This window comes from Aethalodelphis obliquidens, unplaced genomic scaffold (genome assembly GCF_003676395.1).
Source record: "Aethalodelphis obliquidens isolate GAN/ISIS:26980383/991018 unplaced genomic scaffold, ASM367639v1 scaffold7, whole genome shotgun sequence".
NCBI classification, from domain to species: Eukaryota; Metazoa; Chordata; class Mammalia; order Artiodactyla; family Delphinidae; genus Aethalodelphis; species Aethalodelphis obliquidens.
This window is the reverse complement of record NW_020837951.1, coordinates 31,453,114-31,477,215: the sequence shown is the minus strand read 5'-3', so window position 1 is coordinate 31,477,215 and position 24,102 is coordinate 31,453,114. Positions and strand designations below refer to the sequence as shown.

Genomic DNA, 24,102 nt, shown 5'->3' with positions numbered 1-24,102 from the left:
GTGTGTGTGTGTGTGTGTGTGTGTGTGTGTGTGTGTGTGTGTGGTTGCTTTTTGTTTCAAGGCAGCAGTACAGATAAAATAAGATGCAGCTTATGCATAATTCCCAGTTCTAATCCCTTTTCCTCAGTGATCACTGCTTTTACATTCAAGAACCACAGCTCTGGAGATCTGCACATTTGTGGGCTGTGTGCCACCTGGAAGATTTTTTTAATGCAAAATGCATCCATCTTTTAAAAACATTAATTTTACTTCTGTTCATCAGCTGAGTGTGTAATTGTATATTCTCATGATTACATTCTTTCTCCCGAATCTGCTTACTGAGTTCCACCAGAATGAAAAAAATAACCCCTTGCAAACCTCCCCCCTCCAGAAAAGTCTTCAGAAGGCAGAGCTCCCTTACCTGCTGGCCATCTTGATCACTCTAAAAGGCTAGATCCCCTGTTTGTCCTGTGACTGCCTTTGTGGGAGGCCCAGAAAGGTCTTCAGTGACAAGGTTTGCCCAGGGGCTGATTGCACAGTGGCTTCTTGGAACTGAAAAGGAAAGGGGTTTAGTGTCCTAAAAGAAGGAGAAATGACTGCTCAAATAACAAAGTCTAGGCTATCACCTCAAAGCCTCTTTTGATGGCAATGATATCCATGCAAATGCCAAGCCAGGCGACCCCACACGCCTGTCTGTCTGCAGGACCAATATATTCTCTTAAAGCACTTCTGTTCATCAGTGCCAGTAAAAAGAGCAGCTCTCCCTCTGCCTGCCAGGAGCACCGCTATTAGATCAATTAGCAGCACCTCAGCCACCCAGATGCTTCCACCTTCTTCTGAAAAGCAGCCTTCCCACAGACAGGTCACACTGAAATGGCACTTGCTAGCATCCGTGTGAATCCCAGGCACTGATGATGACAGGCTGTCCAGCTCGCCTGTCGACTGCAACGCAGTGCACACAAGTGTCAGCATTTGGCAAAGCCTGTAACAAGGCCAGAGTCAAATAAGAACATTCGAGCTGTACAGGAGTCAGCACGAGCCATCTGACCACTTTCTCTGGGATTGCACTCAGTAGGAACCTATCAGAGAGGCAAGCTTGGACCCCAGATCAGGGGCTTTACTACACAGGACGAAAGACCTTCAGAAGGGGAGTTAAGGGACTTCCCTGGTGGTCCAGTGGTTAAGACTCTGTACTCCCAATGCAGGGGGCCAGGGTTCGATCCCTGGTTGGGGAACTAGATCCCGCATGCACGCCGCAACTCAGAGCCTGCATGCTGCAGCTGAGAAGTCCACATTGCCACAACTAAGAAGCCCGCATGCTGCAATGAAGATCCCGTGTGCCACGACTAAGACCCGGCACAGCCAAAATAAATAAATAAATATTTTTAAAAAAAAGGTAGGGGGGGAGTTAAGTTGACAAGGCTTTATATTAAAGTGTGACTCGGATATCTGTCATCTGGGACTTTCCTCTCCCTTGAGATATAAATAAGCTTTGCTTCAGATGCACAGTCTGTGGAAATCTGAATTCTATGACTTCTTGGGGGCTTGGGGTCTCTGCCTCAGCTCTTGGTTCCATTCCTGGGACCGTAGCCCTACAACTTGTCAGGTTGCCTATAAAAAAAGCATGTATGAGCATGGGAGGCCTTCCGAAAAGCTGGTGTCAGTGAGGAGACTCACACCGCATATCCTCTAATGGCATAGTTAACAGGCCACACGAGACTTCCCTATTCTCTTAAGCTTTGCTACTCAGGGTGTGGCCAGAAGACCAGTAGCACCTGTAGGACCTGGGTGCTTGGTAGAAATGCAGACTCTTGAGCCCCACCCCAGCCCCAGTAAATCAGAATCTAGGTTTTAGTAAGATCTCAGGAGATTCCATTCATTAAAGTGTGTGGATCACAGATCTAAAGTCCTTTTCTGTCCCCTCACCCTGGACGATTCTCTACCCTGCCCTTGCTCCATGCGGTACCCAATCTTTCGCCTTCTCTTTCTTCCCCCTCCCTTCTCTCCTGTTCTTTCATCTCTTCCCTCCCTGTCAGGAGATACAAACAAATTCTTTGTGTCCTGACAGAGCAGGCCTCTTTTCTGGAGCCTCAAAGCCAGTCACCACCTAGGCCCTGAGGGTCTCACCTTCTACCAGCCCTCAATCCTGTCCCCAAGCTTACTGAGGTATTTGTCTAAACAAGGTCCCCCACTAAGAGGGACCCTGATACCAGCTACTCCAATAAAAGAAATCTCTCCATCCCATTACATAACACAGCCCCGATTTTATAAAGACATTCCAAACAGACCCTTAAATCAATTCAGGATTATTAGCCATCATGTAAGTGTTAGACCTGGGGAAGCTGAGTCTTCGGCAGGAAAGTGACTTATTCAAGGTCTTTTTGTGGTTACTGGCAGAGGCAGGACCAGAAGAATTCTTAGACTTCCCAGTGCAGTGTTCTCTTCACTATACCTCTAATTATTCTACTTTAAACTGCACCTTTAAATGGCAACCAAATTCTCTTCCTGAGCAGCAAATATGTATTGGGTGCCTGCCGTTTATAGCAAGTGTTGTTTAAAGGTCAAAAGAAGCAAAACAGACCCAGTTTTTCCATACTCGCTCCTTTGCCCAGACTTCTCCCTCAGACTAACATCCTCATTCCCACCTATCTGCCTGGCAAACTCCTACACATCTTTGAGAATCAACAGTTGGGACCTTCTTCCAGGTTCCTCCACAAAATTAGTCACTACTTCCTCTGTGCAAGCACGTTATTATAACATTTCTTCCATCATATGTTAAGCCTTTGTTGTCCTAGCTGTTCCGCTCTGGGTAGAAGGTTCTTCAAGGGAGGGCCGAACTCTGTGGTCCTCATCACTGTATCATCAGTGCCCGGCACAGGAGAGGCGCAGAAAATGTTTGTTTTCATCCTCTTTTTTTCCCCTTGGATATCCCTACAAATTAATGACATCAGTCAAACAAATCCTGTCCTTAACTCAGCCACTTCGTCCTTAAGCACCTGACCCCTTTCTGGACCTGCGCTACCTCGGCCCATCTGCCTCACCCGGCCACTCATTTCTAGTCTTGGCCTCCCCTGTCTATTCTGTTGCTACCCAAAGTTTCCAGCTTAGCCACCAGCTACTTGTGTATGACTTCTTGAAAATCACCTGTTATTGTAACAGGTGATTCTGGACCTCATCTGCAAGTTGAGTGGGTTTGACCCATAAGCTAAGAGCTCTCGATGGCAGTGTTACGAGATTATAACACACCTCACAGGTGTGTTATAATCAGTTGTGAGGTGCTTTGTAATTTTTTCATGTAATCGTTAAGGTTTACCAGTGGTCTTTTTAACAAATAGAGAAGATTAAGGGTTATCCCTCTGACTATTATTCTCAGTTGCATTCTGATGTGCTTTCTGGAATAGGAGAAAAGGGGTGTAGTTCCAGGGATCACACACACTTGGGGCACACACACCTTGGGATCCTCTTATGTCTCACCAAAAAGTTCCATATCATGTGTGTCTCAACTGGGCACAGGTTGATCTATAAGAGTCTTTCTGCCTCCATCATCCTTTGAGCTATAAGACCTGGATATACAATGGAATATTACTCAGCCATAAAAAGAGACGAAATTGAGCTATTTGTAATGAGGTGGATAGACCTAGAGTCTGTCATACAGAGTGAAGTAAGTCAGAAAGAGAGAGACAAATACCGTATGCTAACACATATATATGGAATTTAAAAAAAAAATGTCATGAAAAACCTAGGGGTGAAACAGGAATAAAGACACAGAGTTACTAGAGAATGGACTTGAGGCTATGGGGAGGGGGAAGTGTAAACGGTGACAAAGCGATAAAGAGGCATGGACATATATACACTACCAAACGTAAGGTAGATAGCTAGTGGGAAGCAGCCGCATAGCACAGGGAGATCAGCTCGGTGCTTTGTGACCGCCTGGAGGGGTGGGATAGGGAGGGTGGGAGGGAGGGAGACGCAAGCGGGAAGAGATATGGGAATATATGTATATATATAACTGATTCATTTTGTTGTGAAGCTGAAACTAACATACCATTGTAAAGCAATTATACTCCAATAAAGATGTTAAAAAAAAAAAAAAAAAAATGGTGGTCTACCTTTTACTAGATTCCTCAGAGCAGAACAGACAGACAGACAGACAGCAGGCCTCAAGAAATTAACTGGTTCCAGCTGATTACATGACTCACCTGGTGGGCTATGGCAGTGAGCTTTCAAGTCTCACTGTATCCAGGCTCTTTGATGGAATGGGGCCTCCAAAGTAAAAAAAAAAAAAAAAAAAAAAAAAAAAAAAAGCCCCGGGAAAAAAAAAAGGAAATTGTGAAATTGTGAAAATTCTGAATTTCCAAATCCCCCCTGTGTTGTGGTAGCTCCTTTTAAAGTTCAAATCTCACTCAGGAACACTTGAACAGGTAACGAACGCTCTTAATTTTTTCCTCTTCCCCTTTGGCTTTGCTCCCAGGAAGCGAGAAGAAGAAAATAGGCGAAGAGAGGCAGAACAGCAGAAGGGAAGGCTGAGCCCAGATTCCTGCAGACCCCAAGCTCCTCCCTGTCTGCCCAGCACCCAGGCTGAGCCCCGCAGGCAGAGCTGGGCGCCCAGCAAACAGCCTCCCTGCAGCAACAAGGCGCAGGGCCCTGAGCGGAAAGCCTGCAGACGGTCTCCAGGCAGAGGGTCTCCAAGCAGAGCCCCCCAGAAGGAGCAGCATCTCTCCCCAGACTTGCAGAGAACAGATCCCAGAAAGCCAAATGGTAGGTGTATTGCCTTGTTATTCAGTGCTAACCTATGGACTGTGGGCTCTTTTGATTCATGTATTTAGACCATTTACATTTAAGGTAATTATGTCAGCACTTAAGTCGGCCATTTTATTATTTATTTGCTCTTTATTTCCTCTGTTTCTCTTTTCTTCCCTTCATTAACCAGACTCTCATGATGTGACAGCCCTGTTGTATTTCCTCAAGTTCTTTCTTAGCTTGGGACCTTTGCATATAACAATCCTTTTATCTGTACGGACAAAAAGTACCTTTTATTTTTCAGCTCTCAGAGTGAATGCTCCTTCCTCTGTACAGCCATGCCTTCCCACTAAACAAGGCTTTGTTTTCCTGCTATATGCTCGCATAGCTTTCCTGTACTTCTCTATTATAAGGATCAACACCTTTCACTGTTATTACTGGCTTACTTGTCTGTTTTTTCCACTAGACTATAAGATCTGTAAAATCAGAGTTGCTTCAGTTATCTACTGCTGTGTAACAAACTACAGTAAAACTAAGCGGCTTACAATAACAGTTCATTATTTCTTATGATTTTGTGGGTTGGTTGGGCAGTTCCCCCGCAGGCTTCTCCTGCTCTCACTCACGTGGCTACATTCAGTTCAAGGTCAGTGAATTGGATGGTCTAAGATGGACTGACTTGAATGTCTGGCAGTTGACGCTGGCTATCAGCTGGGATTCCTCGACTCTGTTTTACCTGGCCTTTCATCCTCCCATAGGCTAAACTGGCTTTCTTACACAGTGGTCTCAGGACATTATTCTAAGAAAGCACAGGAAAAAGCTATAGGACCTCTTGAGGAATAGGCTGTAGAATGTGCACGCTACATTCTGTTGATCAAAGCCAAGTTATATGACCATCCCAGACTAAACAATATGGAGAAATAGATTCCATCTTTATGCGTACTAGGATGGGAGTCATTTGGGGCTGTTAAACAATCTATCACAGTTCCTTCTGGTCACAGATTATTCACATTTCTCCCACATGCAAAATATTCTCACCCTTATCTTAGGACCCCAAAATCTCATGCCAATTATCACATCAAGTTTTAAGTCTGGGATCTTGAGACCAATGTCGTGTCCAGATGTTGTTGAAGTTCCCCAGGTGTGAATCTTTCTGATTCAGAGACCAATGGACAAAACGCACATCAACCACACACACGTCCAGCAAGCAGTGGTGAGACAGGCACAGAATAAACCACAGGAGATATTCCTGTTCCAAAAGGAGAGAAATAGGAGGTACCTAGCAGTCACTAGTCCATAGCAATCCTGAAAGCCAGCTGGTTATACATTAGCAGGGCCCCTACTCTGAGGTATGGAATGTGCCCTGATTAGGGTCTGGTTTTACTCCTATGTGTGTTTTCTATTCCATTGTTCCCCTTGGCTCTGGGCTCGGCCACCTGGGTTCTTGGCTCTACTCTCTGAGAAGTCTTCCTTTTCCTTGAGACATAGCCCACGTTTGCAGCTGAGTAGACTTCTTAGCCTGTTTCCTGCATATAGGAAACGGGGGCCCCGGAGGCTCCTTTTCATTTGGGACCGCCTCAGTAGTTCAAGCTGGTGGCACTCTCAGTGATACAATTACCTCCAACACTTCATGGGTCTTCTATGAATCTGACTGGGTTCACTCCATGTTCCACAACCACATCCATAATTATCTTTCACACAGGCCTCTCTCTACTTCGGGTGGCGCAGGCTGCTGTGGAACAATGCCCTTGAGATCCTTACAAGTTCTTTTGTCTAGCTGAGAGGCCTGCAATGTACCATCGTTAATATTTTTGAGCTCTTAATAAAGGGTTGCACAGCCATACTCTTGATTTGATCTTCATCTCTAGGTCATATCTTACTATATGAGACTCTTTTGTTGGCAAGAAAAAATGAAAATTTAAAACCGTTTTCTAACCCAGCACACTCTGTGCTCTTTACATTTACTCTCAATTCTGCCTGCAAGCTGAGTAGTTCTTTGTTTCTTTCTCCCCATACCTTAATCATATGCAGCTAAAAAAAGCCAGTTGATATTTTCTTCAACATTCCACCTAGAAAGCTCCTAAGCCATATCTACAAGTTCATTAGGTATATTTTCTATCTTCCAAGTTACTGCAGATGACAGTTTTGCCAATTATCCTGCCACTGACTTACACAGTTCACTTTTCTCCAGACTCCAATAGCAACTTCTTCTCTGCTCCTCCAGACTTCACTAATAGTTTCTTCATTGCCTTTCTATCTTCTGCTCACCAGCCAGTTCCAAAGTCAATGCTCTGGTTTTTTGTTAGGCCAGCGTGTCTCTTTTTTAGGTATCAGTTTCTGTGTTATCTCTAGCGGCATAACACACCACCCCCAAAACTAAGTGGCTTAAAACAATGGTTTATTATTTTTCACAGTTCTATGGGTTGGTTAGGCAGCTCCTCTACTGGATCAGCTGGGCTTATTCCTGTGGTTGCTAGAAGTTTGGCCAGACTAAAAAGTCCAAATGGCTTCCTTCACATGTCTTGTAATTGGTGCTGGCTGTTGGCCAAGGTGTCTCAGTTCTCTTCTGTATGACCTTTCATCGTCCAGCAAATTAGACCATCTTCCTTGCATGTTTTTCTCAGGGCAGTGCTCTGAGGGAGAGAAGGTGGAAGCTACAGGTCCTCTTGAGGCCTGGGCTCCAGAACTGTCACACCACTTATACCAGATTCTGTTGCTCAGAGTAATTCGCAAGGCCAGCCCAGCTCAAGAGAGTGGAGACGTAGACATACTGCAAAATCACATTTGAAAGGTGATCAAATGTGGATCCTAGGGTAGGAAGAATCTTTGACCTTTAAACAGTCTCTCAGAAGGAGCAATATGTCTCTTACTTCTTTATCCCAGCAGGGTGTCTGGCACATAAGAGATATAATAAACATTTGGTGAATCTATACTAGCTAAGTGCTTGAGATTTGGAGATTGTTAAACATGACACAAAAAGTATTCATTGGGTAAACACATTTTCTGTAACAGAGTCCCATTTTTATGGCAAAGCTTTGCTTCTACCTAGTTCACCAAATCAACTTACGCATGCATTTATTCAACAGATGTGTTTTTGAGCCCATACTATGTGCCAGCCATACTGAATTATAAATAAGACTAAGGACCATACCATCAACATTTTCTTTCAGCAGTGAGCACAGTATTGGTTACATAGGTAAATATTTCTTGACCTGACTCGTCACTTAGAAAGCACCTGTTGAAAGTTTGATTGGTTTGGGGTTTACTCTGTACCCCAAGAATTATACTTAATTCCTGCAACTTCAAATAGACAATGGCTTTCCCCCAATCCAGTGCTCTACAGAGCAGAGAGAAGGGGGAGCACAGTTATTTCAGGCTACTTACAACTACACAGGGTAATTGTGGCTTGTATTCACCTTACTATAAAATATCTTGAGACAGTTATGCTGCAAAGCTAGTCACATCTACTGTGGACCTGGTCACATTCAGGTAGTTATCTCATATCCTGAGAAGTCCATGAAGATTGTTTTTTTCATAACCAGTCCTTTTGTCCTTAATTTACTGATACTACTGATAGTTAGACTTCCTCTCCTCACTATTGGTTTAAAGGTGAACTAGTGCATGGTTGTATAATGATTTTCAAGCCATGTAGGGCTCATGAAATGAATTCAGTGGATTGGACTAGGATAATTTTCACGAAACAGACTTCAATAGAACCTATCAAAGTTCATTGCACATTATAAAGGTAATAAGTTCAGTTGCAGTTATATGTCTTTGTACATAGGGGTGTATGTGTGCATGTGTGTGTGTTTGTATACATGCAGATGAGTATACTGGGCCACAATTTAAGATTTATTTCTTGGTATGGGTTATTGTCAAAAAGTTTTGAAAATTAGTGTTCTAGGACAGTTGAGAGGCAGGAGAGCTCCTCATTCATTTGAGGGCAGGACGTGGTGTCCTGAATAAGAGACCTCTGGGAAAAGCCAGATTCAGATATGCAAACAGGCTCAGAGAAGCCCAGCATCCAGACTTTGGGGAGAGTTGGAAGAAGGGAGGCCCGTGAGCCTGATTCAGGTGTAAGGAGAGGCAGCTCCAGTTTCACGGGCAGCCTTTGCCCTTGCTGACCTGCCCAAGAGGCCAGAGTACAGAGGAAAATAGGGAGATACTTCTAAGAATCAAGACTGGACATCGACCAGGGCTTCTCCAGTACAGTGTTCCCAGGAAACCCAACATAATTGGGCAAAGGACATCCCAAGCCACATTATGTTTGGCCACATAAAGAAGGGTCACAGCTGCCTCAGCTGATCAGTGATCAGGCAGTATAGCCTTTGCAGCATGGGCATCCTAGCAGGAAGCCAGAGAGGGGAAACGTTGACCACTTCTTCTTCTCCATTATCCTATTTCATAAATTAGAGCCTGAGGGTTGTTAGAGAGCATCTAGTTCAGCCTCCTCAAAACAAGTCAGCACCCTGAGGCCCTGAGAGAAGGGCTTGCCTAAGGTCTCTTAACAGGTGATTGCTTTCTTCTTCCTTATTCTTCCCTTTTTGTTGTTTACAATGTGTATAGAGCATAATGGCTAAGTGTGTAAGCTTTAGACCCTACCACTTACTAGCTATACAATCTTAAGCAGGTTACATAGCCTCTCCAAGCCTCCTTTTCTTTATTTGTAAAAAAACAAAAAAAACAAAAAAGAGAGAGAGAGATAATAATGCCTGTCTTAGAAAATTGTGACCATTAATGAGATAACCCATGTAAAGATTTAAACACAGTGCCTAAAGTACTCTATAAGTATGAGCTGTTACTATAATTAACCTCATTACTATTTCAAAGGGGGGAAGGAAAGAGAGGAAGGAGACACTATTTAGAAAGACCACTGTGACTGGGTGGAGGATGGATTTGGAGGGCCACATAGGGCCTATACTAAGGCACAGTAGCAGCAGGGTGATGAGAAGCGGATGGACTTGAGAGGTAGAATTGCAATGACTTGGCAGCAGAGTGCTTGTGGGAGGTGGTGGAATAAAGCTGTCTTTGAGTCAGTGTGGTTCTCAGGAGAGTCTAGTGGAGGAGAAACTCACTATTTTAAAGGCCATCCCTGATGTTTTCTTATTCTCACCATACGGGCTGCCAGGGCTAGTGGGTATGATTGGTGGGAGTATCAGGGGGCCCTTACGTTTGGCACATGTGCAGTGTCTAAGGCAGCGAACTCTATTACCGTCTAGATACCAGAGACTCCTTGACGTCTTTTCCTTACTCCAATTATGTATATTCAGCTATTTACTATGTCCTCACTTAGGTGTCCCAAAGGCATCTCAAACTCAACCTGTCCAAGACAGAACTGATCATGATTTCATGTAAAACTACTCCTCATATTGGTTAATATCCAATACTTGTCCATCTGTATGTCCATCCCAGGAGTAAAAATCTGATCATTATCTTCTTTTCCTTTACCACTCAAAATCCAATCTGTCACCGGGTCTTGTCACCTTTACTTCCTAAATAGCTTTCAAATCATTCTTTGTATCTCATCCACCACCACCACATAGTCTACCTAACATTTACTTACCTTCATCTCTAACTTGGACTGTTGCAGTAGCTTCCTAACTGGTCTTACTTATCTACTCTGACTCCCCTAATCCATTTTCCTCTCTGTGAGCATATTGGTCCCTTCAATATGAAATCTCATTATATTCCTCCCCTACCCAAGGCCCTGGAATCAACCACTTCTCCAAGGAACCTGGTTCCTTTTGTTGGAGATGGTATTAGAATCCAAGATCTGAGTGCTAGGTGTGTATACTACTCTGGGACTGTCATTGCTCCTAAACCCTTTCAGCAGAGAGAACTGAGAAATATTTATATCTATTTGTGCACCTATCAGTGTATATGTGTATTACACACACACACACACACACACACACATACACACATACACACACACACTGATTTCACACTGTTACCTCCAATTCCATCCAACACCACAGGGTTTATTCTAGCTTTTATCTTTTTATTTGAAATTTTTTTCTCCAACAGTGAAAGACCTGGCTCCCATTATCTATGATATATATGCTTATTTGTTCAATCCTAGTATACCCGTAAAGTAGATTCAGAATTGCCAACCCATACCCCTTTGAGAAGTAAATTTACTAAATAGAGCATAGTATTTACATACATTTCTTTTTGTCCTTAGTCTTACAGTACTCAGCCAAAATATGATTTTATAAAGTTACTTGGGTGAGTTCCCTTCTTCTCCACCTTTTTAGTGTGGTTACCTGATCTGATCTTGTAATAGTGTTAGGTTTATTTGTTATTGTTTTTATTCCATTTTGGGTTCTTTCCCACATCCTAGCTGATTCTAATTACTGTTCATTTTTTTTTTTTTTGGTAGTTGGGTACCTTTTATTTAAACAGAAAATGACATTTTCTCATAATTATAAAATTACTTAATGTACATTACCAAAAAATTAAAATCAGAGAAAAGAACAAAGAAGAAAAAATTTAAATCCTCCTTAATCTTAAACTATACAAACCCTTCTACTATAACTTTTTTTTAATTCAGAAAATTGTGGGCATCCTGTTTTGAGATGTTCTTACATAATTTCTTTGTTTTCAACAAAAATGTTACTAGCTGCTTAGCCTTATATCAAATTATGAATACAGCATGCTTTGTTTAATCATGACTGTGTTGGACATATAAACTAAACAGCCTTTCATATAAGTTTTTGTATATACCTCTAATTTTTATGGCTCTTTAAACATGCTGCCAGGGACTTCCCCGGTGGCTCAGTTGTTAAGAATCTGCCTGCCAATGCAGGGGACATGGGTTCAAGCCCTGGTCCAGGAAGATCCCACATGCCGTGGAGCAACTAAGCCCATGCGCCGTGACTACTGAGCCTGCGCTCTACAGCCTGCGAGCCACAACTACTGAGCCCACGTGCCACAACTACTGAAGCCCGCGCGCCTAAAGCCCGTGCTCCACAACAAGAGAAGCCACTGCAATGAGAAACCCGCGCACCGCAATGAAGAGTAGCCCCTGGTCGCCGCAACTAGAGAAAGCCCATGCACAGCAACGAAGATGCAAAGCAGCCAAATAAATAAATAGATAGATAGAAAATTTAGAAAATAAATAAAAGATAAATAGAAAATAAATAAAAGAAAATTTAAAAACAAAAACCCCAAAAAAAACATGCTGCCAGACTTCTTGGAATCCAGGAAGGTTTCAGATGTTTGTTTCACCCTTGCAAAAGCAAAAACCAAAAAACTCTCTCCAAACACTTAGGCAAATAATGGTTTTACTAAATCCTAGTTAGTAAGATGGAATTTTGTCATATTTTTATTGGCTTTGTGTATCTATTTTCTGGATTATTCACTGATGTCTGCTGTCAATTTTTTTTTTTTTTTTTTTTTTTTTGCTGTATGCGGGCCTCTCACTGTTGTGGCCTCTCACGTTGCAGAGCACAGGCTCCGGACGCACAGGCTCAGCGGCCATGGCTCATGGGCCCAGCCGCTCCACGGCACGTGGGATCTTCCCGGACTGGGGCACAAACCCTTCTCCCCTGCATCGGCAGGCGGACTCTCAACCACTGCGCCATGAGGGAAGCCCTCCACTGTCAATTTTTAAATTGGTTTTTCATTTTCTTAGTATTTCTAAAAGGTCTTTATGTAATAAGGATAGTAACCTTTCTCTGTCATATATAATGAACTTTTTTTGTTTACCTTTTAATTCTGTTTCATTTTTTTCTTCTGAGATTTTTTTCTTTGTGGTTTTATGCCAAGAAAAGCTTTTTCCCACTTTAAGATCTAATAAATACATATATTTTCTAATTTTTACTATCTATATTTCGTTATATAGTGAGGTTGGAATTGAATGATTTCTTTTTAGAGAATAAGCAGTTGTTCTAGCCATAAACATGGAATTATCCTGAGCTGCAGTGCTGGCAGTAGGCTTGTGAATAATGGCTTCTGAAGGAGTATAGCATCACTCTCTGGGGTCATACCCAGGGCCTGTGAGCACCTCATCTCCTGGGTCCACAAATTCAAAATGCTATCTTTATTGTTTATTTTCATATATGGGAATATTTTTAGCATTCTATTCTTTCTCACTGATCTATCTCTACTAATACCTAAATCACGTTATCTTTATCATTACTAGCTATTAGTATCTAAGGATATCTAGCCGTCTCTTTATTATTTTTCTTTTTTCTCTTCTTTTTAATAAAGTTTGCTTTTTAGAGCAGTTTTAAGTTCACAGCAAAACTGAGCAGAAAGTACAGAGAGTTCCCACATACTCCTACTCCCACACATGTACATACTCCCTAACATCAACACCCAGCTTAGCACGTTTGCTACAATTGATGACCTACACTGACACATCATTATCACCCAAGTCCAATTTACATCAGGATTCACACCTGGTGTTCTACATTCTGTGGGTTTTCACAAATGTATAATGACTTGTATCCTGCATTGTGTCATACAGAATAGTTTCACTGCCCGTATTAGGGGTCTCCAGAGAAACAGAACCAGTTAGATAGATAGATAGATAGACAGACAGACAGACAGACATATCGGGAGATTTGGTATAGAAATTTGCTCACTTGATTATGGAGGCAGAGAAGACCCGCAGTCTGCCATCTGTAAGCTGGAGAACCAGGAAAGTTGGTGGTGTGATTCAGTGAGTCCAAAGGCTTAAGCACAGGAGAGCAGATGCTATGAGTCTGCGTCCAAAGGTTTAGAAATTGAGGGGCTAATGGTACAAATCCTGGTCCAAGTCTAAAAGCCTGATAAACAGGAACACCTGTGTCCAAGGGCAGGCGAAAATGGATGTCCCAGCTCAAGCAAAGACCACAAAATCACACTTCCTCCACGGTTTTGTTCTATTTAGGCCCTGAACAGACTGGACAGTGCCCACCTGCCTCAGCGAGGGTGATCTTCTTTACTCAGACTACCAACTCAAATGCTAATCTCTTCTGGAGACACCCTCACAGACACACCCAGAAATAATGTTTTATCAGCTATATGGACATCCCTTATGCTAGTCAAGTTGACACATAAAATGAACCATCACACTGCCCTAAAACTCCACTGTGCTCTGCCTATGCGTCACTCTCGTCCCTCTCGTCCCCAAACCCCTGGTAACCACTGAGCCATTTAGGATCTCCATAGTTTTGCCTTTTTCCAGAAGGTGATATAGTTGGAATTATATAGTATATGGCCTTTTCAGAGTGGCCTCCTTCACTTAATAATATGTACTAGTAATATTCATGCAAGTAAAGTAATATTTCACTTAATATTCTGCATGGCTTGGTAGCTTATTTCTTTTTGGTACACATTTCACTTTTAGCTCATTTTCTTTTAGTTTATTTCTTTTTATTGCTGAATAATATTCCATTGTCTGGGGACTTCTCTGGTGGTCCAGTGGTTAAGACTCTGTGCTTCCACTGCAGGGGGCTGGGGTTCGATCCTTGGTGGGGGAACTAAGATCCCACATGCCATACGATGCAGCCAAAAGAAATAAAATTCCATTGTCTGGATGTACCACAGTTTATCTGTTCACCTACTGAAGGACATCTTGGTTGCTCCAATTTTGGACAATTATGAATAAAGCTACTATAAACATCCATATGCAGGATGTTGGGTGGACATAAGGTTTTAATTCGTTTGGGGAAATACCAAAGAGCAAGATTGCTGGACTGTATGGTAAGAACATGCTCAGTTTCATAAGACACTGCCAAACAGTCTTCCAAAGTGGCTGCACCATTCTGCATGCCACCAGCAATGAATGAGAGTTCCTGTTGCTTGTCACCCACATCAGCATTTGGTGTTGTCAGTGTTTTTGATTTTCACCATTCTAGTAGATGTGTAGTGGTATCTTGTTTTAATTAATTGGTTTTTAATTTTGTTTTGTTTTGGTGTGTGTGAAACATTATAATGGTTGTAAGAGTCAGAGCTACACAGAAAGGTTTACTCAGAGAAGTGTTGCTCCCTCCTCATCCTACTACTCAGTTTCCATTTCCCTCTTCTTTCTTTCCCTTTCCCACTCCATCCCCATAAGGATCCAATCTCTTCAGTTGCTACATTATCCTTTCTATATTTCTTTTGTAAAATGAGAAGATACAAATACATTCTTTCTTTTTTTTAAACCATACCAGTTTCTTTTGTTTGTTTGATTTTTTTTTTTTTTTAATTTGGTTGAGTCAGGTCTTAGTTGCAGCAGGCGGGCTCCTTAGTTGTGGCATGTGGGCTTCTTAGTTGTGGCATGCATGTGGGATCTAGTTCCTGGACCAGGGATGGAACCCAGGCCCCCTGCATTGGGAGCGCAGAGCCTTAACCACTGCACAACCAGGGAAGTCCCAGGTACAAGTATATTTTCTTATATCCTCTTGTTTCTTACATGAAGAGTAGTATAGTTTATATACTCTTTTGCACTTAAGAATAGTTATTTTAAAGTCTGTTTCTGAAAACACAATGTGTGTCTGTTTCATTGTCTATTCTCTCTCCCTCCCTCCCTCTCTCAATTTTGTCTTGTCTCATCTCCCTGTATATTTTTCACTAAGGACTGGATCACTGAATATAAAAAATTAGAGAAATAACTAGAAGCCTAGCATGATATTAATTCCTCCAGGGAGGATTTACATTGGCTTCTCTCAGGCATTCAGGAGCAAGAACAATCCAAGTTCACCTTAATCCAGTTTCCAAAACTGAGATGATATAGAGCTGGGCTTCAGTCCCTGCAACGTCAATCCATGGCCAGTGGACCCTTTTTCCTAAGACATAGCCTTCCAGAGTCCCAGTCCAAAACAACGCTTCTTGGCAGGATCTGGACTCCAAGTTTTGTCCTCCAAACCTCAAGGAGCCTCATTTCCCTAGGGATGTGTGGCCCCAAATGCCCTGCTCATCTCCTGGTTGCCTGATTCACTTGGATCTTGGCCCCATATTTTTTTCTGCCTTGTTAGCTCTTTGATGCCTTCAAACAGGTAGTTTGTAATATTTTGTTTAACTTTTCTATTGTCCTTTTGGGTGAGTATGCTTCAATTCTGCCATTATGAAAGCAGAAGTTCCTTCACTGTTTTTCACATTGAGACTAAAATTTTTATTTTATATGTTGTATTTAGTTATTTTAAATATATATATATATTCTTTTCTCAAATTCTAAATTTCTTTTATGTGTTTAATGAGTGCATGTGTGTGAGTGTGCATACACACTGTCCTATTAGCTAAAATTTTTGTTGATCTAATCTTCCTATTTTCTCTATTAACTGTTCCTCATGGTAGATTGTTTCCTTGTGTATTTTGTAATTTGGGATTGTGAAGTTATTTTCAGGAGGTCCCCTCTGTGCAGCCTGAGTTGAGGTCATGCTATCCTAAAGCAATACTGTGTTTGCTTCTAAGAGGCACCCTGCGATACCGCCATCCTGAGACTAGTGTTTTTTTTGGTTTTTTTTTTTTGCGGTACGTGGGCCTCTCACTGTTGTGGCCTCTCCCATTGCAGAGCACAGGCTCCGGATGCGCAGGCTCAGCGGCCATGGCTCATGGGCCCAGCTGCTCCGCGGTATGTGGGATCCTCCCGGACCAGGGCACAAACCCGCGTCCCCTGCATCGGCAGGCAGACTCTCAACCACTGCGCCACCAGGGAAGCCCCTGAGACTAGTTTTTATATTAATTTTTCCTATGGGTTGAGATTAAATGAATACCAAACCCATGTGAGGCACAGCACTTTGGTTTCAAATTCTCATGCATGACTCTTTACCCCATCCTGACCCTAAGCTGAGACAAATTTCCTTGTCATCTTCCAGTGCTGGGAAGATACTTTATCTGGACCATCATTTCCCAAGGGTCTACCACCTCAAGAGTCCTGGCTTCATGCAGGGTCCTGTTTCCAGTTAACTTTCTGCCTGCAAGGCTCATTTTCTGTTCTTATCTGGATGTTAAAACAACCAGTTATTTAATAAGACCAGCCGTTGCCCCACTTCACCGCTACCACTTGCCCGACAATCGCTGGATCAGCTCACAAGCTTATCACTTGGGTTCTCAGTTTTCCCTTTGTTTTTGGCCCCCAGGAATTTCCTTTATTTTCTTGAAGGCACTGTGGTGCTTTTAAAGTAATGTTTATTATAAATATTTTAGTCTGCATTTCTAGGTACTTTTTTATAATATCTTTTTTTTTACATTTTATTTTATTTTTGGCTGCATTGGGTCTTCCTTGCTGCGCATGGGCTTTCTCTAGTTGCGGTGAGCAGGGGCTACTCTTACTTGCGATGCTTGGGCTTTTCATTGCAGTGGCTTCTCTTGTTGCAGAGCATGGGCTCTAGGCGTGCAGACTCAGTAGTTGTGGCGCATGGGCTCTAGAGCACAGGCTCAGTAGTTGTGGCGCACGGGCTTAGTTGCTCCGTGGCATGTGGGATCTTCCTGGACAAGGGATCGAACCTGTGTCCCTTGCATTGGCAGGTGGATTCTAAACTGCTGCGCCACCAGGGAATAGGTCTTTTTTTTTTAATACTTATTTGGCTGAACCGGGTCTTAGTGGCGGCATGCGGGATCTTTTAGTTGTGGCACGTGGGATCTAGTTCCCTGACCACGGATCGAACTCGGGCCCCCTGCATTGGGAACGCAGGGTCTTAACCACTGGACCACCGGGGAAGTCCCATTTCTAGGTATTTGTAGGGGAAGGCTTTCAGGTTATCTAACCTACTGTTGCTAGAAATAGAAGTTAAACAATTTTTTCCTAATCGTAATCAGCACTATCACGGTGATACAAGAGGACAAGTCTGAATTTTTTTTTTTTTTTTTTTTTTGTGAACAGTGAGCAGAACTGCCCTACTATGCAAGTTTTGGACAATAAAGATTCTTCCCCTTCTTCCTTGTCTCCCCAAGAAACATCCAGAGAACATTCTAAAGGCCGATCTGCCTGTGTCCACTTCAGCCCCAGTGAAGGCAGTGATGGAAACAGGCGTCCAGGAGCCTCCTCTGTCGAGAAGTCCAGAGGTGAGACAGTTGGCGAGAAGCAGTGTGACAAGGGGAAAGGCTCCTTGAAGCAGCCCTCCTGTGTCAGGGCGTCTGGGCCTGCTGAGGAAGGAGAGGATCCCAGTTGGGCAGCTGCAAGCCTTCCACAGCAGGACGGCCACTGGAAGCCCAGCCGGCGGCAGGATGCAGCACCCAAGGCCAAATGTGCCTCCCAGAAAAGGCGCAGCCAGGAGCTCAGAGGAGGGAGGCGCTCCCCGGCTGGGTCCAGCCGGCCTGGCAGTGCCAAGGGGGAGGCCGTCCATGCTGGGCAGAGTCCTCTCCACCACCGGATGCCAAGAAACACAGTGACGCAGGACAAGCTCGCAGGAGGGACCCACTCAGATTTGCCATCGAGCACAGAGGTGTTGAGGTCAGGAGTCAGGAAGCTGGGTACATCCGCCCTGTTGGAGGACACTCAGCTATCTAAGGAGGCTGATCCAGCACCTGGTCCCCTCTCTGGGCAGAGTGTGAATATTGACCTTCTCCCCGTAGAGCTGCGGCTGCAGATAATCCAGAGAGAAAGAAGCAGGAAAGAGCTGTTTCGCAAAAAGAACAAGGCAGCAGCGGTCATCCAGCGGGCCTGGAGAAGGTAGGAAGATGGGATGCCACCGCATCTTTTTGGCTCTGTGTCTGTCCTAATCCCCCTGATGTGATACCCCCTGTGCTCTGTGATACTTTCTAGTGAATTCCATGTGCTGGCATGACAAGGCCAATTTTATTGAGCCAACCCATGAGAGTCACACATGGGTATATCTTAGTAATTTATATTGGGTAAGCTATTTGGAAGGTGTTTTTACCCAGAAAGATAGGAAAGTACCCAGGATAGCCTGGTGTAAATGAAAAACCATGAAGCCTAAGTTTCAGGTGAAGCTCGAAGAGGTTATCTGACCTTGAGCAAATCACTCAGCCTCCCTGACCCTCAGTTTCCTCCTCTGTAAAATGGGATTTAACAATTGCCACACCCGTCCTGTTCACGTGACAGGTTGCTAGAATGAGATGACGTGTGCTTTGTAAATTCTAAAGCACTACACATTTAAGGTATTTTATCTTCCTTCTTTACTACACAGGAATTAGATACAGTGGATTAAGTGACTGAAATTTATCACCAAAACCTGTGTGAGCCTCAGTCAAGCTCAGAATGTGGGGTAGGAGCTGGGAGTGGTGGAGGAGGCTTACCGGAACCCTGAGGTGAACACCCTCAGGGGGTAATTCTGGGAGGACTGGAAGAGTGCTGTGCTACAAGTTTTCACATATCTCACAGTCTCCTTCACACTGCAGGCCCCAGGAGGGCCTCCATCCAGATTAGGCCTTTCAGTGATGACCACGCCCAGGGGAGGGCCGGACCCTCGGCCCCAGGTGGGGGTCATGTGGTCTCCATCTCCAGAGAGAGGGAGTTTTACGGGGGAACAAAGCAAGCAGATCACTACGAGTGCAGGTGTGCCTCTGTCAGGAGATAAAAGGGCCAAAGAAACCCTGCTGTTGGCAGAGGGAGAGCTGAGCGGCTTGTGAGGTCCAGGGAGAGGCCTCAGGGACTGTCATGCCAAAGCCTCCTAACCCAGAGCCGGGCGACCTGCACGGCCTTCGCTATAGTGCGTCTTCACATCTGTTCAGGCTCGTGGCTGTTTACAAAGTCGTCTCACGCCTGACCCCTTTGCTCTCCCAACCATCGCCAGGAAGCCGTCACGATAGGGATCAGCATCCCTGTTTTTCAGACAAGCAATGGTCTCGGGAAAAAAGACCTGTCCTGATGGTCAGACCCAGCACTCGAAGTTCTTTCTGACTTGAGTCCAGGGGCCTTTCCCTTACATTCTCAGTAAAGGTAGTGTCTGCTGTGGTCAAAATAATGGAGGCGGAGGCCGACCTTGCACTCTGCACCTCAGGACAGGCTGGAGGACAGGCTGCCTGGATGGTCTCTCATGCATCAAGGTAATGTTGTTATGGGGGATGTTGTTGTTAGCACTGTTACTAATACTGGTAGTTGAATTCATCAGGCACTTGGGCCGGACACTGTTCTAAGCAGTTTTACGTGTATTAACTCATTTAAAATCCTCAGTCACCCTGTGAGAGATACTGGGATTACTGTTCTTCTCCCCATTCCGTGAGTGAGGAAACTGAAGCACAGATAGGTTCATCAACCTCAGGCTCCAGAGCCAGCGCTGGCCTGCAGCTGAGACCGTCGGCCTCTGAAGCCACAGATGGGAAGGGTCCCTGCTCCCCCTCCTTGGGGCGTTCTGCCAGGACATGCACTGGCTACCATCCCAGAGGAACTTTTTGTGAAGTATTTCAGCTGACACCTGGGGTCCAAACAAGCCCACAAGGTTTGCCACGTCAGGCCCCACAGCTGCTCCCCAGCTGCAGTGCCTCCCCATCACACTGTCCTTTGACTCCTTTGAAGAGTCAGCAGCTGACAGGTCCTGTCAGTAAGTGTCCATAGCAGCAAATGAGCCTTCAGTCATTCCCCCCAAGAACAGTGGACTCATAGTCTGTGCACCTATCTGGGGAGGCAATTACACAGGCCCCCTCTGGCTGCACCACTGTGCAATTCCGAGTCCCGGGACATCGACTCCCAAAGGGTTTCTGGGAAGTTGCACACCGTGGCAAGTCCTGTGTCTGGTGACAGTAAAAATCCTTTTATTGATTCCGCTATGGCCATATATGTCTTCCATTTGAAGCACAGGAGCCCTAAGTGCTGTCCGGGGACGGTGTGTGGTGTCCGACAGCAAACCTCAGGGGCACCGAGGGCTGGAGTTGGGAACGGGGCTTGGCACACGACCTCCCATAAATGCAGGCCGCCATCACAGGAGACGTGCCCGGGGGCGGCGGAGAGGCAGGCTGACTGGAAAACGCACAGGATGGGGTGAGCAGATTGAACCTGGGGCCCAGAGAAAATGAAGCTTTGTCTAAGCGTCTGAGTTTTGTTACCAGTCAAGACTTGACTATTTTAAAGGTTGAAACTGGATACTGGACAAGCTAGGCTGGGCTGGAAAGTTGCTGTGGTGAAGAGGAGTTGCTGTGTAAGGCAGTTCCCATCGGGTCCTCTCCAGCATGTTCTGAGGTGAATAAACAAGGTTAGGCTAGACCATAACAAGCGCCCTGCGCCCCGGGCTGAAAGGGATGATTGGGTGTGCTCGGATTCTCAGCAAACCGGGCGCGCACGTTCTCCCTGAGAAGGGGAGAACAGAGGCTGTGACTGACCACTAGGACCATGAGACACAGCCTCGGTCTCCATACCAGAGTCGATGAGGTGGCAGCTGTGCCCCCCCGAAAGCCGGAGCTGTTAGAGCTTCAGCCAACACCCAGGCTTCCTGACAAGTCCTCTGCCCACAGAGCGGGGGTGTGGAAGAACTGACTGCAGAGCGGTATTGTCCTGTTAACTCTCGCTTCTCTCTACACTTGGCTTTTTGGAAATGTGGTACATGTTCTAGTAAAGGGGTGCCACGGTTTGTCACGCCCCAGGAAAAGAAAGGAAGAAGGATGTAGTTCGACTGAAATCAGCCTTTAGGGCAGGAGGGAGGGGCTGCCCCAAGCACTGCAAGGAGCTTCGAGCATTTGGGAAGAAGCTTATGTCCCGGTTGGTGTATTGTAACATCAGGCACAGGGCCTGCTGCTCTCTGCACCCTGTAGGCTCACCAGTAGTTAATCAGCCATGGATCCTGAACACTGGTGCAGCTTTCCTTAGGAGGCTCCGAAACATCTGTGCTCAATAAGAGGTTTGGGAGTGCACATGGGATAAACACCATGCGAAAAGCACTAGAGGTAAATATAGCCATCATCCTGGTGCCCCTCCCCTCTCTCCCGCCCCAGGCTCTGCCCTCCAACACACTGATCTTAGTAAAATTCAGCTCTTACATTTGTCACTATTCTTAAAACCCCCTGATCATCCCCACCAAGTCCTCAGCAGTATTTGGCTGTTGGACCAGACAGCACTGATTTGGAATGTTGGCCTCTCCTAACTCTAGCTGTTCGCTTTTCCCCCCGATTTTTATTGTGATAGAATTGACATATGGCGCTGTATAAGTTTAAGGTGACAGCATGGATTTACATATACTGTGAAATGATTACCACAATAAGTTTAGTTAACATCCGTCATCTCACACAGATAAAAAGGATTTTCTTCCTTGTGATGAGAACTCTTAAGATTTACTCTTTAACAGCTTTCATATATACCATAAAGCAGTGTTAGCTACAGTCATCATGCTGTACGTTACATCCCCGGTACTTATTTGTCTTACAACTGGAAATTTGCACCTTTTGATCACTTTCATCCAATTCCCCTCCTCTAATAACCACAAATCTGATTTCCTTTTCTATGAGTTTGGGTTTTTTTGTTTTTGTTTTTGAAGATTTCACGTGTAAGTGAAATAATACAGTAGTTGTCTTTCTCTGATTTATTTCACTTAGCATAATGCCCTCAAGGTCCATCCATGTTGTTGCAAATGGCAGGATTTCCTTCTTATTTTAGGCTGAATAATATTCTACTGTGTGTATATATAATATATATAATAATCTAATGTGTGTGTGTGTATATATATATATATATATATATATATATATATTCCACAACTTCTTTATTTGTTCATCCATCAGTGGACACTTAGGTTGTTTCCATGTTCTGGCTATTGTAAATACTACTACTATGAACATAGGGGTGCAGATGTCTCTTCATTTCCTTCAGATATACACCCTGTAGTGGGATTGCTGGATCATATGGTAGCTCTATTTTTAATTTTTTGAGGAACCTCCATAGTGGCTGCACCAATTTACATTCTCACTAACAGTGCAGGAGGGTCCCGTTTTCTCCACATTCTCACCAGCACTTTTCTCTTGTCTTTTTGATGACAACTGTTCTAATGGATGTGATATCTCATTGTGGGTTTTTTTATAGATTTATTTTTATTTTTGGCTGCGTTGGGTCTTCATGCTGCACGGAGGCTTTCTCTAGTTGCAGTGAGCAGGGGCTACTCTTCGTTGTGGTGCGCGGGCTTCTCAGTGCTGTGGCTTCTCTTGTGGAACCCGGGCTCTAGGCACACGGGCTTCAGAAGCTGTGGTGTGCGTGCTCAGCAGTTGTGGCGCACAGGCTTAGTTGCTCCACAGCATGTGGGATTTTCCTGGACCAGGGATCAAACCTGTGTCCCCTGCATTGGCAAGCAGATTCTTAACCACTGCGCCACCAGGGAAGTCCCTCTCACTGTGATTTTGATTTGCATTTCCTTGATGATTAGTGATGTTGAACACCTTTTTATATACCTGTTGGCCATCTTTATATCTTTGGGAAAATTTCTATTCAGGTTCCTTGCACATTGGATTATTATTATTATTATTATTTGCTATCTAGTTGTATGACTTCTTTATATACTTTGGATATTAACCTCTTATCATATACATGGTTTGCAAATTTTTTTTTTGTATTTGTAGGTTGCCTTTTTTATTCTGTTGATCATTTCTTTTGCTGTGCAGAAGCTTTTTAGTTTGATGTAGTCCCACTTATTTTTTATTTTGTTGCTTATGCTTTAAGTGTTGTATCTAGGAAATCACTGCAAAGACCCACGTTACGGAACTTTTTCCTGTGTTTTCTTCGAGGAGTTTTGTGGTTTCTGGTCTTTTATTTAAGTCTTTAATCCACTTTGAGTTAATTTCTGTGAGTGGTGTAAAATAGGGTTCTAGTTTCATCCTTTCACATGTGAATATTTAATTTTCCCAGTACCATTTACTGAAGAGACTGTCTTTTCTCCATTGAGTATTCTTGGCTCCCTTGTCAAATATTAGTTGACTATTTATATATGGGTTTATTTCTGGGCTCTAAATTCTGTCCTGTTGGTCTATGTGTCTATTTTTATTCCATTTATACTGTTTTGATTACTATAGGTTTATAGTGTAGCTTGAAATCAGGAAGTGTGATGCTTTATTCTTTCTCAGGATTGCTTTGGCTATTCAAGGTCTTTTGTGTTTCTATATAAATTTTGGTATTATTCTACTTCTGTTTTTTTCCCCATATTTATTATTTATTTATTTATTTGGCTGTGCCACGTCTTGGTTGCGGCGTGCAGGATCTTTAGTTGCAGCATGCGGGATCTTTAGTTGCGGCATGAGGTATCTTTTAGTTGTGGAATGCAAACTCTTAGTTGCGGCATGTGGGATCTAGTTCCCTGATCAGGGATCAAACCCGGGCCTCCTGCATTAGGAGCGTGGAGTCTTAAGCACTGGAACACCAGGGAAGTCCCTCTAATTCTGTTTATTTTTTTTAAAGCCATTGGGATCTTGATAGGGATTGAATCTATAAATGGCTTTGGGTAGCATAGATATTTTAACAATATTAATTCTTCCAATCCATGAACACGGAATACCCTTCCATTTATTTGCATTTTCTTTTTTTTTTTTTTTTTTTTTTTT

General features: G+C 43.9%; 1 protein-coding gene across 4 annotated transcripts in view; it reads left to right on the top strand.

Moving 5' to 3' along the window:
* INVS (inversin) overlaps positions 1 to 24,102 on the top strand; it is a 145,280-nt gene that overhangs the window by 109,556 nt on the left and 11,622 nt on the right. For 3 of the 4 annotated variants that reach the window (XM_027105362.1, XM_027105363.1, XM_027105364.1), the window contains 2 exons: positions 4,451 to 4,737; positions 17,584 to 18,301. In XM_027105362.1, coding sequence (XP_026961163.1) covers positions 4,451 to 4,737; positions 17,584 to 18,301 — 1,005 coding nt within the window. The remainder of the gene's footprint in view (positions 1 to 4,450; positions 4,738 to 17,583; positions 18,302 to 24,102) is intronic. The other variant, XM_027105365.1, reaches the window with a different exon arrangement.